Below are 13,134 nucleotides of genomic sequence, written 5' to 3'. Positions count from 1 at the left end.
TTTGAAAAATTAATAGAGTAATGTTTCTGGCAACCCAGCAGGCCACACTGATCTATTTGTATGATCCAACTAATTTTTTTAAACCTGCACAGTTACAATATTATATATAATTCGTCCTGACACATTAGGTAAACTAAAGTGATAATTTGCACATGGGCATTCTGCATAGACTCTACAAGGGATTCAATTAAATATTATTTGACCTTGTATTATGTTATTTTGCCATCAGATTTAGACATGGATAATGTCTTTTTGAAGTCAGACCAATGACAGGGAAAAATATCTTCCGGCATTCGTCCTGCGACTTTCACTCTCCTTCCAATATTCTCATTTTCCTTCCAAGTTTCCATCATCCTCTAACAGTCCCATGATGCAGGTGGAAAAAACCTGAAAACCATGGTGTGTATAATACTTGGATGTGGATTCATTTTAATACAACATTTTATTTGTAATGGTTTAAGTCACTAGCAAGGCCTTAGATTACAGAAGTCCAGCTCCTGTGGTTTGCGTAAGCCAGAGCAGTGGTTCCTTGGGAGCAGATGCCCAGGTTGAGTTTTGCATTGCAATGGTCGTCTCTTGAAGCCCTTCCCACAGGTTCTGGAACAAGGTGACCACTGCCCAATATGCCACTCAGGACACGGGTCTCCACAAACCCTGGTGGCTGCGGGTCTTTGTGAAGAATCACAATCCCATCCCGGCTTCCCATCTGGTTTCAGACACTGCACCATCCTCCTCTGGATACCACTGCCGCAGGTCACTGAGCATTCATCCCAGCCTGTCGATATCCATTTCCCAAGAATAGGATCTTCCTTTCTGTAAACCTCCTTCAGAGTGTCTCCTCCCTTCTCATTGACACTATCCTCCGCCAGGACACTGTTAGGGGAGTTAATACGCCCCTCTTTCTTCTGAGTCTTGTCCTCCTTGGTCTGACGTGCGAGGTAGAAGGAGTAACGGATTCGAGGAGGCGTCATCTGGCCTGCACACAGCACCTCCACAGTCAGGGCTTCTCCCAAGGGCTTCACAGCCTGCAGGGTCTCGGAGAGGCCAGCTGTGCCACTGTAGCGCAGCAGGCTGCTCCTGACCATGATGTCCCTCTCCCCAGCAGATACAACGTAATTCCCATTAAGAAGGTAATGCCCCTCGCTGTTCTTCACTGCTAAGTAGTTGTCATCACTCATGATTCCCTTGTAGCCTCGCTGACGGATGTCTATGTTGGCCGCACCCACTGGCAACATTACGACAAAGTTGTAACCGTGCCTGCATGCCAAAACACATTACAGTCAATGAGAGCTTATAATAGAAGGCTGAAGTTGATAATGCTATCACATTGATGTAAGAATGACATGAAGAGTATTCTCTAAAGGCTCTCCCATGACGTTGTTGGCTTTACTCACGCAGGCTTTGTGAAGAGTCCAGACACCTTCTTGCATCCCTTGTTATCACCTCCACAGATTCCACACTTATCAAACTTCTTGTTGGAGCCAATTTTCACATCACAGCCAGCCTTGATGCACTTTCCCTGTACACACACTCCAGTGGAGTCTGGCGAGCATGGAGTCCCATCGACAACCTGGAGACACAAGGTTAACTTTTCATATACACTTAAACTGACACACAGTAAAAAGTCAAAGGAAACATGACAGATGACGGTAGATAATATAGTCCACATGCTTTTATAAAACTAGAATTACCACACTGTGGTTGTATGCCTTTGCCAACCAGTGCAGTTTCTATGTAAATTTTCAGACATATACTTTATTTTCCAGATTCATATGAGGTCACTGTGACCTTTGACCACTGAATCTTTTAGTCCAAGTGACAACTAATCAAAAGTTGAAGAAATTCCCTCAAGCAGTCTTGAGATATCACATTCAAGAGGCAAAAAAATTGAATCAGTTAATCAGTGAGTCCAAGTGAATTGTATCAGCTGTAATGAAATTCCCTTTGGGCAGTCCTGATACTTCACATTCACAGGGACGTGAGGTCACTGTGACCTTGTCCTTTGTACTCCAGGCACCAAAATGTATTCAGGTCATCTTTGAGTCAAAGTGAAGACATTTGGCTAAGTGTTTTATTCTTTGAGAACAAGTGAATATTTGTGCCAAATGTCAAAGGACTCCCTGACGGCATTCCAGAGATAACACCTTTACATCGCAAAAAAAATGGGATTTGGGAGGTCACTGTGACCTTAACCTTTAACCACCAAAATCGTATCAGTACATCCTTGAGTCCAAGTGAGTATTTTTACTAAATTTGAATAAATTCCCTCAAGGCATTTTTGAGATAATGTGTGCACGGGAATGGGACGGATGGAAGGACAACCCGAAAACAAAATGCCTCCAGCCATTGGCTGTCGCCTGCGTGGAGACATAAAAACAGAAACCTCTTGTCTCAAAGACCTTGTGAACTACATACACTTTGGTTAACATCTTTGTCCCAGGTTATTAGGTGCTAGACCGTTTTATTCTATAGCTGTTCGTATTTTATAATCTTAATCATCTATAAACGTTTTTTTCCCCGTCATTTCAATGCAGTCAGCTGGTAACATTTATCCTGATGTATACTGGCCTGTTTTCTTAAGAAATAGGGAAGCACATAGAGTAAACTTTTACATTATCCCCTATAGACTATTTAGAGTCAATACACAGATACCAGAAGGATGTGATAGACTGTACTGTATATATGTGACATGAGGCTGTCAACCAGCTCAGCTTCACACAGTATAGTAAACTCAGTTTTTGGTAAGTAATGACTCTGTAGTTAAAACATCCAGCTGCTCCGTGATTCAGAGCTCCGTGTCCCCTGAGTGCTTTAATCTACTCCTCCTCGGCCGGTATGATGGAGTGAAGTGTGAACTCTGCCTCACTGCTGCTGAAGCTCACTCCACACCCTGCTATCTGAAAGAGATAAACTGTCCTCCATCTCTCCCTCATTCCTTCCTTCGCTCTCAGACCAGAGGCAGCTGGCCTACTCACGTTAGCATTCTCCAACATGGACTCATGTCTCAAGATCTCACCTTATTTTAGTCATACAAAAATTCTAACCACCAATTAAATTACCTTTGGTGCCAGAACGTAGAAGTAACCGGTGCCATTAGCCCTGCAGATGAGTTTGCACCTGTCATCGGTGGCTACTCCCGAGTACTTTGGTACCCACACCACAGAGGAAGCCACGCGGTTGTTGTTGAAATTCCGGCCACTGTTCTCACACTGCTCTTCACGATAAGTCTTACCTGCACAGAGGGGAGGGAGGGAAGGTACAGAAGGTGAGAGGTGCGAATGCCCCAGGGGAAAATTTGTCATTGGACATACTTGTCTGTTTTGAGAGACTCGTACCTATGTCAGGGCAGTGGTTCAGGTTGCAGGAGCGGTATTTGACCCGAACCCCTTGGCAGTATTTACCCCCGTTTGACGGAACTGGGTTGTTACACTCCCTTTTAGACAGTTGGACGCCGCCTCCACATGTGCGCGAGCAGGAGCCAAATGTGCCCCACTTCCCCCAGCGGCCATCCACCTGGGAATACACAAATACATGGTATAATCATACCTTTCCTATCAAATCCCAGTCTAGGTATATGCTATCCAGAACTGAGTCCAAGTGTGAGTCTTACCTTCACAGTTTGGATCCTCTTGTCAGAGCAGACACCTTGGTCGCACACTAATCCATCCCCGCATTGGGTGCCATCTGCCCAGGGGAAGTGCCGAGTCATGCACACCAATTGACCATTAGACTTTCCAGTGCACCACAGACGACCGCACGGTGGTTGCATGAAGGGACAGGGCTTGGAGCCTTCTCCGAATGCAAGCTCACACTGACGGTCCAGGACGTAGGATAGTCCAGGCAGCAAGTCAGGGAGGGCCAGCGGTTTCTGAGGCTGGTCAAGCAAACATTCCCCTAGAAGAGGCAGATTCAGAATAAGCAACTCACTGAAGCTATATTAGCTGTCATCTCTGATTTTCTATTTACCAGCTGCGAACACTTTTATTAAAGTATTAAGTTCCAATGTTTTACCAATACATGATCACAAAATCATGAAAAACAATGTATTCTATAATAATGCGTCAGTCTTTCCATAATCCTTTTCATGAAATGCGTGTGTGTATGGGTGGGATTGTGGGTTAGGGGCAGTAAGCAGTTATTGCCTTTGTGATCTGGGCTCTTTGAACTGAAAGTGCAGCTTGATGCTGTGCATGCAGTCAATGCCACATACCACACACAGATAAATACACACGGAACAGGCACAGTTTTCCTCACATACATCCTTAAACTCTCCCCAAAAACCCCCAAGCTCCAGCTCTCATGTTTCATCTCACCCTTGTTGCATGACTTGTACTTGGACAAAGTTATATTGAAAGTTCAGCTTTTATGATGATCAAGATTGCAGGTGGAAACACATTCGTCATTTTCCCTTCTTCCATACACTTGATATTTTTAGTGCATACGTGCATTCACTTTGCCAAAAATGACAACATACAATGTACAAAAAAATACCCAGATGGTGCACTCAAAATGTACACAAGGTTGAATGCATTTGAAATGCTGCAAACGTCTCTCCTTCAACATTCACTTTTCTACCTATGTAACGAAAGGGAAAGACCACCAACTTATTTTAAACTTTCTGAAAATGGTGGCAGAGGTAGAAGGGTTGATTTTTTTTCTTGGCGCCAATGGGGTTATAGTTTCCATGTTGCATAATTTTTGTATTAATTGAGAAAAGCAGTCACTAGATACTTTGGCAACAAGCCTGGTTTAATGTTGAGATTATCAATTACTCAACAGCCATGTTTGATTTGACAACACTGGCACTGACACTGTTGAAATTAACCAGTGATGTAGTACATGAAAGTGTAATAAATTAAATACATGATTCGAGATGCAGCATGGGCCCACTTTCATTGAGCTGCTTTGATGCCATGTCATGTTGAGGTGAATTAGCTCTACGTGGTTTTCCCCCATTGCATCACAAAATTGCTGATAGCACACGTTGAATAAACTGAGCCTCTCCTCTTCCTTCATAATCTCTCTCTCTAAAGAGCAATGTTGGAAAACAATAGCTTGTATTCTGTGTGTTAGTGTGAGTATGAATAAACAGGTTCCGAATAATTCTGGGCGCAACACTGCATGAAAACTGCCTCAAACATGTGGCAACATGCTTTTTTCTCTCCCCGCAGCTTTTTGAAGTCCAGATATATGACAGACGGCCAGGACTAACAATCCACAACACCGTCAGATAGAAATCACTCCCTGTCAAGTCAAAAATGTTCCTCTGCATCTTGCTCTGGACTAGTTAGCGTTCTTTTGTTCTCAGGCCATCTCTAAAATGGACACAGAGAGGAGCAGAGGAGTTTGTCTATTTGGAGTAAACCTGCATGGGAAACACTGGGCACATATACCTCGCTATCCAAACCACTGTGGTGACTCTCCCCAGAACAAGCCCTCTAATTTGGGACAGATGTGGGAGCATTTTTAAAATAAAATTCTAGCATCGCTTCGAGGCCAAGTCCTGTGGTCGGGCCGCTTGGCAAACAGTCTGCATCCAAATGAATTTCTTTTTGGCTTCCGCGAGTCATTTCTATCAGCATGGCACTATGGGTTAGGCAGATGTCACATTTGAAGCGCAGATGGATGCTGAAACTCAATCATGCTCTCGCTTTTACCTGAGAAGATTCTGGCTGAAAAGTACCGTGTTACAGTTACAAACAGAATCATTCATAGCCAAAGCCCAACCAAATGTCACACATCAGTATCAGTTCCCTAAATATGTTTTTTTTTTTTTTTTTCAAAATCCATGAATTATTTCCTGGGAAATCTGTAAAATGTAAAAACGTTTAATCTCAAAATTGAAAAAAGTGAAATAAAATTTCTGGAGCTGCCACGTGAATCAAGATCAGCAACAGTTTCTTCCCTGACCGATACCAAATTCTCCCACCAAGTTTTGTGGTAATTGGACTCATTGGTGACAGACAGCAGTGAAAACATAAGCTCCTTGGCGGAGATAATAGTAATAATTTTACAATCACAATGTATTTTCTTTCTATGTGATCAGTGCCCATAGCTGCATGTTTGTTAACCATGAAGGCCTGGAGATATTTTACTACATGTCTGTTTTTAAGTGTTTTGGCTTCCCGCCTTTTTAAACTCACTATGGGCACACGGGTGGTGGAAACTCACCGTGCCCACTGTCCAGAAATTCAGTGATGATGGCAGCACTGCAGTGGGACCAGGGGCTGGTGCGGTTGATCTGAATAAGTGTGGGAGACATCATGTGGTTGTCCTGCAGTTTGCCAAACACGTCCTCGCAGGCCTTCACGTTGTCGTGTGGCATGTTAAACACGTGTCCTGGAGACCGGGAACAAGATGTCAGAACACACCGATGCTTTTATCTGTTGTGCATTCAGACTATAGGAAAGGCTGCAGTACTGATGCGTATTTAAGAATGAATTGTGTTGGCGGAGCTCACCAAGCTCATGGGCAGTGGTGAAGGCAGAAGGCAGGCCGTCCTCTTCGATCACAGAGCAGCTCCTCTTGGGGTCGCACATGGTGCCAACATCCGCCATGCCGAGTGTGTCACAGGTGGAAGCTCCACACAGGTCCTGGAGGAAAAACAGAATTTGCATTAGTTCGCCTGTGCTGATCAGGGCTACAGAACATGACACTTTCTTAAACTCCAGTATTTTACTATACGAGTCTCATGTTTTGTAGCTTTGTCCTTCACCATCTGTTATGGTAACACTGTACTCTGGTTGTAACAAACATCTGGGACACATCATTAGTGATATAACCTGGGGTCATTGGGTGTTTTGGATCTTTCAACATCAAACCCCCCCCCCCCCACCCAGGCAATTCCACTAGATGAATGGGCTCCTCCAATTCTCTGATCTAGAAATATGGTGACATAAATCAAAGTCCAGTGGGGCAAGTAACTTGATCTTCCAGGTGATCAGGCAACAGGTTTGCAGGATTATTTAAACCAATTTATTTGGTGTTTTAAAAAACTCTTCAATTAAGCTCCAGAAAAGTCCATAACACTTCCTCGCTCCACAAGCAAACTGCAGCAGGTACAATGGTCAGTTTGGGTATAAATTTCACGGTTTGGTCTTTGTGTTCTTTCCCTTACACATCTGGTTAACGTGGGAGTTTGAAAGGTGTCTGATGGGGGAGTCTTTAACTTGTGTGACTTAATTTTAATGATGCCTTTTTGTCCCCTGACCTCAGCTATTAACTTGGTGAGGAAACAGTTAAAAATAATAATAATAAATTACAACCAAGTTGCAATAAACTATACTAATGATCTCCTGCCTCATCAGAACTGTGAAGATGTGGTTTGACCATTAGCTAACAACCCAACAGCTCTCTTCCTATTATATTTCAAATGCATCTCATTTTTCGCTAATCTGACTTGTGACGTATATGGAGGCTCCAGTTCTAATGCAGCGGCCGCAGGTTAGGTCCGGCTGTCTCTCTTTCCATTTCACACATATCCTGTCCTATGACTTTAGGTAAAATGCTCAAAAGATATCTTTAAAAGAAAGAGTAATGAGACATTACCTTTTTTCCAAACAAGACAAGGCCACTTTAAACAAACAAAACTTGCAGGAACACATCCTTCATAATATCTGACTGATAAAATAGGTTTTCGGGACCTTTAGGTTCACCGTTGACATGACCTGAATATTTGTTTTCTTTAGACTATGGTAAAAGATTTGATAGTGTTAAGCAAAGCTACCCACCATCCAGTCTTTAAATGTTGTTCGTGGGCAACAGTGTTGAGAGTACACCTTCTCCCATGAGGTAATGTAACTTTCCCCAATCATAACATTTCCATGTTGGAGCAGAGTTTCCACATGACCTATTTCCCCACCACAGAGTTTTTTAAAACCTAATCTTAGTGAGTATCCATTTGGAGCTGAACCTCCTAATCACAGGACAACTTTGGCACTAACCGCCACAGAGAACCGCCCATCTGCCTGCTCCCTAAACAGCACTGTCTCTCCATGCCCCAAAACACAGGAAAACTAGCGGTGGTCAGCTATTACAGATAAAGCACAGGCCTGGTGTAGTGTCGCCAAGTCGCTGCAATGCTCTGCTGCACTGAACCTACACACGACACGCACAGATCCAAGAGACGACCTTGAGTGCTATGACAAATCATTCCTAGAATGAACCGCAAAACCACAATTGTTGGTCGGTGCAAATCAAATCCAGATGTGCTTGTGTGCAGGGTTCAACTGAGCATTTGGGCCATTTATGAGCAAAGAATTATAAAAAACAACCCTTCAAGACAAATGCGGGAGAAGAAACAACTATGTCAATGAGTTTGTTCTTTGTTTTGACCTATTTCCCACATCTGTAATCTATCTTTGTGTTTCTGCAATATAAAATCAGTACGTTATCTCAGCAAAGAAATATGTGCATTTTATTTTGTGTACACATTTACAAGCCTTTAACTACTCTCCAGGCTGTTAAAGTTTGTGTTTTAGATGCATCTTAAAACGTATCGTAGCTTCTTCAAGCACTTTCTAAACTAAATGACTATGAGGAGTGGAAGAATAGGTCTGACTCAGCAGCTTCGCTGACAGGGTTTACGACATGCAGACATGTTATTTAGGGGTATATTTTCTTTCTCAACTCATCTATTATGAAAGCAAAAACAAACTATGCTATGAGTTAAAGAGGTACCACCCCTTCTCTCAAGGGAATACATCAGTCAGATTTACAGTTGGATTTAATCTTTTGGAGGATGGCTCTTGTACGTACAATGAACTTTGTGAAATAAGTTCACTTGCAACATTCTTAACACAACAGTCACGCCAGCTGCAGAATTTAAAGACAACCGCAATTGCCTCTGGACAACTCTGAGTGGGTCTTCATAAAACCCTACAAATTAGACTTTGGGCTAGTAAACAACATATACTGGACGTGCTTTAAATACTTGTTGAAAACTATTGTAAACCAAAACAATACCATGGAATGAACTGACAAAGTCCGAGTCATCAAGTCACGAATCAACAGATTTGACCTCAGCTGATTTGTCGATGGACATGTGTGCAGAAGAATATCCTATAGGCAGCTTCTATGTAAGGTTAAATTGAAATGTCACTACTACGACATATTTGCACGTTTCCTCGAGTTGAACTTAACAGCAACTTGGTTTGTTGGATGGTGATGAGGGAGATGTTGAAGCATGACAAAACACAACTTAAATATTTACGTTTCCTGTTAATTGTACACTCTTGAATGCTGCTCTTTGCATCTACACAGTCACAATATTTACCCAACTATAGCTATTCTGTTTTTCTTGCACTATTAATGCAACAAGTTCCATCAGAAGAAATGTGTCTTTTTACACTACAGGGTTATGGCCAATCCAAGTGAATGCAAGGTCTCCCAAATTGACTACAGACCGAAGCCACACTGGTCAGAAAACCCACTGACACCCACTAACATCTGGCTTTTGTCTGCAGTGGGAACTGATACAATCAGTATTTACTCCCAGGTCAAATGACTCTCAGGTTATCGGCTCCAGCTCCTCTCGCCAATTTCTTCTTCTTTATTTTGGCAGTCTCTAAACTTTTGTGCGTAAAAAACCATGAACGTTTGTGTATTCGTTGTTTTTTGCACCAGCAACAGTTTCTTTTTTTCTTTGTATCATGCAAGATGGAACCCTGACGGCAAGTTGGAGAGCTCCTCAGTTTCCAGTGCATTTGTGACGTTGAGCGTGAGTCACCGAAGGAAAAAACACAAAGGAAAACTCCGACTGGCAATGAGAAAGGAGTGCATCGCGTTTGTGTTTAGCCATGTTTTAAAATCTGTGTATACCTGCTTATGTTGGTGTCAAATAGGTTTAACCTCAATTCTGTGAGTGAAGTGAATGATCCCACAACCTGGCAACACCCTATATCTCTGCTTTCTGAATGTGCAAAAGGAGCCTTGCAGCAGAAAGAATGAATGAGAGAGAGGAAGTGCATGACAGAATGAAAAATGTGCTGTAAAAGATGCATCTGTGCAGGCTGACTGCAGCTGTGCAGAGCCGCCCCTCTGGAGCGGCTTGTTTCAGAGGTGGGGCGAGCAGGTGGGGGCATTAAACACAGAGGGATGTGACATCGCTGACATCAACATAGGAAACCCCCCAATCCCCCTTCTCCCTCCCTCCATCTCCCTCCCTCTCTCTTCAGGGGCCTGTTTAATGAGGAGCAGGCAATGTGGTGGGAAGGACTGGAAAACCCACAGCTGGAGGAAGACTGAGAGAAACAAGACACTTCCTACTAGTGGATCTCAGAGGACACTGACAGACATTATATTTAGTAGTTCCAGGTTTAACTAGTGCTTAATTGAGGTTTTATATGATTATGTGTCATGTTTTGTTAGCGACAATAGCCAAAGCTCATTCAACGCCTTTCATTCTAGAGGCTTGGATTGCATCTGCAGTTGAGCCTTTGGCTGCAGAGTGAACTTCAGCCTAATATTCTGTTTCTCAGTGATCGAATCTGCATCTGCCATGTTGATGTGTCCACTAAATTCCAATCTTTAATACCACAGTGAGATCAAACTGGCCCCCGTCCATCAGGCAGACGTTTCATCCCAGTTCAGTGGGTTACACACTGACCAACGCATGTGAGCAATTACTTCATCTCTGACCCTGAGGCCTCTGCCAGATATTTGGGAGTGTAGGGAGACTCTCCACTCCAAGGAGGGTTCCAAGTCTACACCCCCCCCCCCCCCCCCCTCTCTCTCTCTTTGCATGCATGGCGTCCACAAAGAGCAATCAAGATTGTTGCTGTTTTCAGCTCAAGTAACTTCCTCTGGGACTCAGTGTCGAAGCGGTGGTGCTATTCACTGACAGGGTTGCTCCCTGATCTCCCCGAGGTGCAGAACATGTTTTGAGAGCAAACCAATTAACCGACACAGCAGGAGTGATGGAGGGGAAGGGTGACATGTCAAGTCTTCAGCATTAACCAGTTCCCTCTGTTATCAAATGTAAACATGCACGAGGAATGTTTGATCATCATAATCCCATGTTTATTTTATTTGACATTTCTGTGCGTAATCGAACTTGATAGAATTGCATATTTGCTGCTCTGTTGTTACGTCACACTCTGCAATTTGAGTTGAAATATAGCATCGTTACCTGTCTGGTGAATAGCACCGCCGTGTCCCAGTAGTCTGGATGCTTGTCGCTGTTTTTGTTCAGCTTTTTTTGCCAAGTGCAAAAGTTACGCAGCGTCATGGCTGCGTTCCCGGACACCTTGGGTCCTTTGTCCTCCTCGGTTATAACCACGATCTTCACCACTGTGATGCTGATGGAGTTGAGGATACTGGGGTGCTTGTAGAGCCTCGCTGCCACTGACATCAGTGTCAGGAGGTAGTGTTTGAGGTCATCTCCGTGGAACTGCGCCATGGACTCGTCCGCCACCACGAGCGTCTCCACGTACCGGGGGACGGAGGCGAAGCGCTTGGCTCTCCCCATCCTCCTCAGCATCGTCTCGGTCACATTGCTGTGATCTGACAGTCGCTTGTATTTCTCCAGCGATTGCGCATCCTGGACACTTATGTCGCTGTCCACCGCGCACCTCGATGTGGAATTGAGCTTCAGGTTGTTGCTGGCCCTGCGCCGGATGATGTGAGCGCCTTCTATGCTCATGCTTTCGTTTTGCACCGGGCTGATGAAATATTCCCATCCCTGGAAGCCAAATGCACCGCGTAACCCCTGACAGAGGCTCAGAGCAGCGTACGAGTAGCGGTCATCGTTCACATACCCGGAGTAGAAACACCGGCTCAGGTCAGTGGTCACATCGGAGCTGGAGAGCCAGACTGCGTCTTGGTTCGAAATGGAAGGCGCAATGAAATCAGAGTCCTGATGCAAAGCGATCACTAACTCCTGCTGGAAAGCTCGTATCTTTAGGAGACATTTGCCACTGGGCACATGCACGTCGTTGTCAGAATCCCTCCTGTCATGGTGTTCCAATCTAACTGGGAAGCAGAGTTCACTTTCCAAGCAGCGCACAAGTTTTGGGAGTGAGACCACGAAGAAGAGCAGAAACGTTGCTCTGATAAACATGACGATGCCTGCATTCAGTGGAAGAATGCAATGAATGACGAGCGGTGGAAACAGAGGTGATGGTGAAGCTGCGGAACTCAGTGGAAGCGGTGACAGATGAGCATGCAGAGCATAATCCAGCGCGCAGGCACTCTACTGCAGTGCAGGTCGTACAAGTCCACTCAGAGCAAACTCCTCCTGGTCATGACCCAATCCCATCCTCCACCTGTGTGTGAGTGCAGAGTCGACCGCTGCCTTCTGAGGACTTAATGCATTTTCGTCATGTGTAAAAAATATGGAAACTCAAGCTCTCTTTTTTTTTTTCTGGAGGGAGGAAGGGGGGGCCAGGCTTTGGACTCATTCATTGGATGCATGCAGGCTGTTTCTGCGGCCACTATCACCATGTCCCAAGTTAACGCACTGTGATGGTTAAATTCATCTCACACCTCCAGAGAGAGCTTCAGACTGCAGATAGCCTGACTCCACGTAATCTGCAGAAACCCGTCCAGACATGGGGAATCAATTTCTAGGTCTGTTTTTCTCTGACTGAAACAGCAACAGAAATTAGTCTTCTGTCCCCAATTTGAATGTACAACCAACAAGGATGCTATAATAATTTCCACATTCTAAACATCATAGACCTGCAGAAAAAGCAAAGGCCTATGCACCTCATTACATGTATACCTGACATCTATTTACTAATTACGGAGCAGAATAAGATTGAAAAAATCTAAACCACCCATCAGTACATAGTTAAATTAGCTGTTCTTGATAAACAAGAGTAAAATCCCTTTAATATTCATCTATAATATATACCAATAAAAAATGTACTTTACTATTATTAAACACTCCGGATGGGGGCATTCTGCACAATGAGAACGTTTGATAATATAAAGTTCCTCCTCAGTTCAAAACTGGGTTTTAGTCTTTGTTACTTTGATTCTTCTGCCACCTCTTGGTATGAGGGAGTATCACAGCTTCTGAAAAGTCCTTCTGCCCTCAGATGGCTGCAGGGATTTATTCTAATGAACTGAAGGAGAAACTGTTCATACAGTAGAGATAAACTGTGGACAACAGCTACTGTAACACATATTTCC

The 13,134-nt window shown here is 43.9% G+C and overlaps 1 protein-coding gene across 1 annotated transcript; it reads right to left on the bottom strand.

Moving 5' to 3' along the window:
* Nucleotides 1-464: 464 nt before the first annotated feature.
* On the bottom strand, nucleotides 465-12,058 carry adamts15a (ADAM metallopeptidase with thrombospondin type 1 motif, 15a). The gene is made up of 8 exons (XM_061086195.1): nucleotides 11,129-12,058; nucleotides 6,461-6,593; nucleotides 6,172-6,339; nucleotides 3,611-3,894; nucleotides 3,336-3,513; nucleotides 3,060-3,232; nucleotides 1,395-1,570; nucleotides 465-1,257 (listed from the first exon to the last, which is right to left on the bottom strand). Exons 1-8 carry the CDS (start codon nucleotides 12,056-12,058, stop codon nucleotides 465-467), a joined length of 2,835 nt encoding a protein of 944 aa, XP_060942178.1.
* Nucleotides 12,059-13,134: the final 1,076 nt, after the last annotated feature.

This window comes from Limanda limanda, chromosome 14 (assembly GCF_963576545.1).
Source record: "Limanda limanda chromosome 14, fLimLim1.1, whole genome shotgun sequence".
NCBI lineage: Eukaryota > Metazoa > Chordata > Actinopteri > Pleuronectiformes > Pleuronectidae > Limanda > Limanda limanda.
The sequence above is the reverse complement of the archived record's forward strand: the minus strand, read 5'-3'. Positions and strand labels throughout refer to the sequence as shown.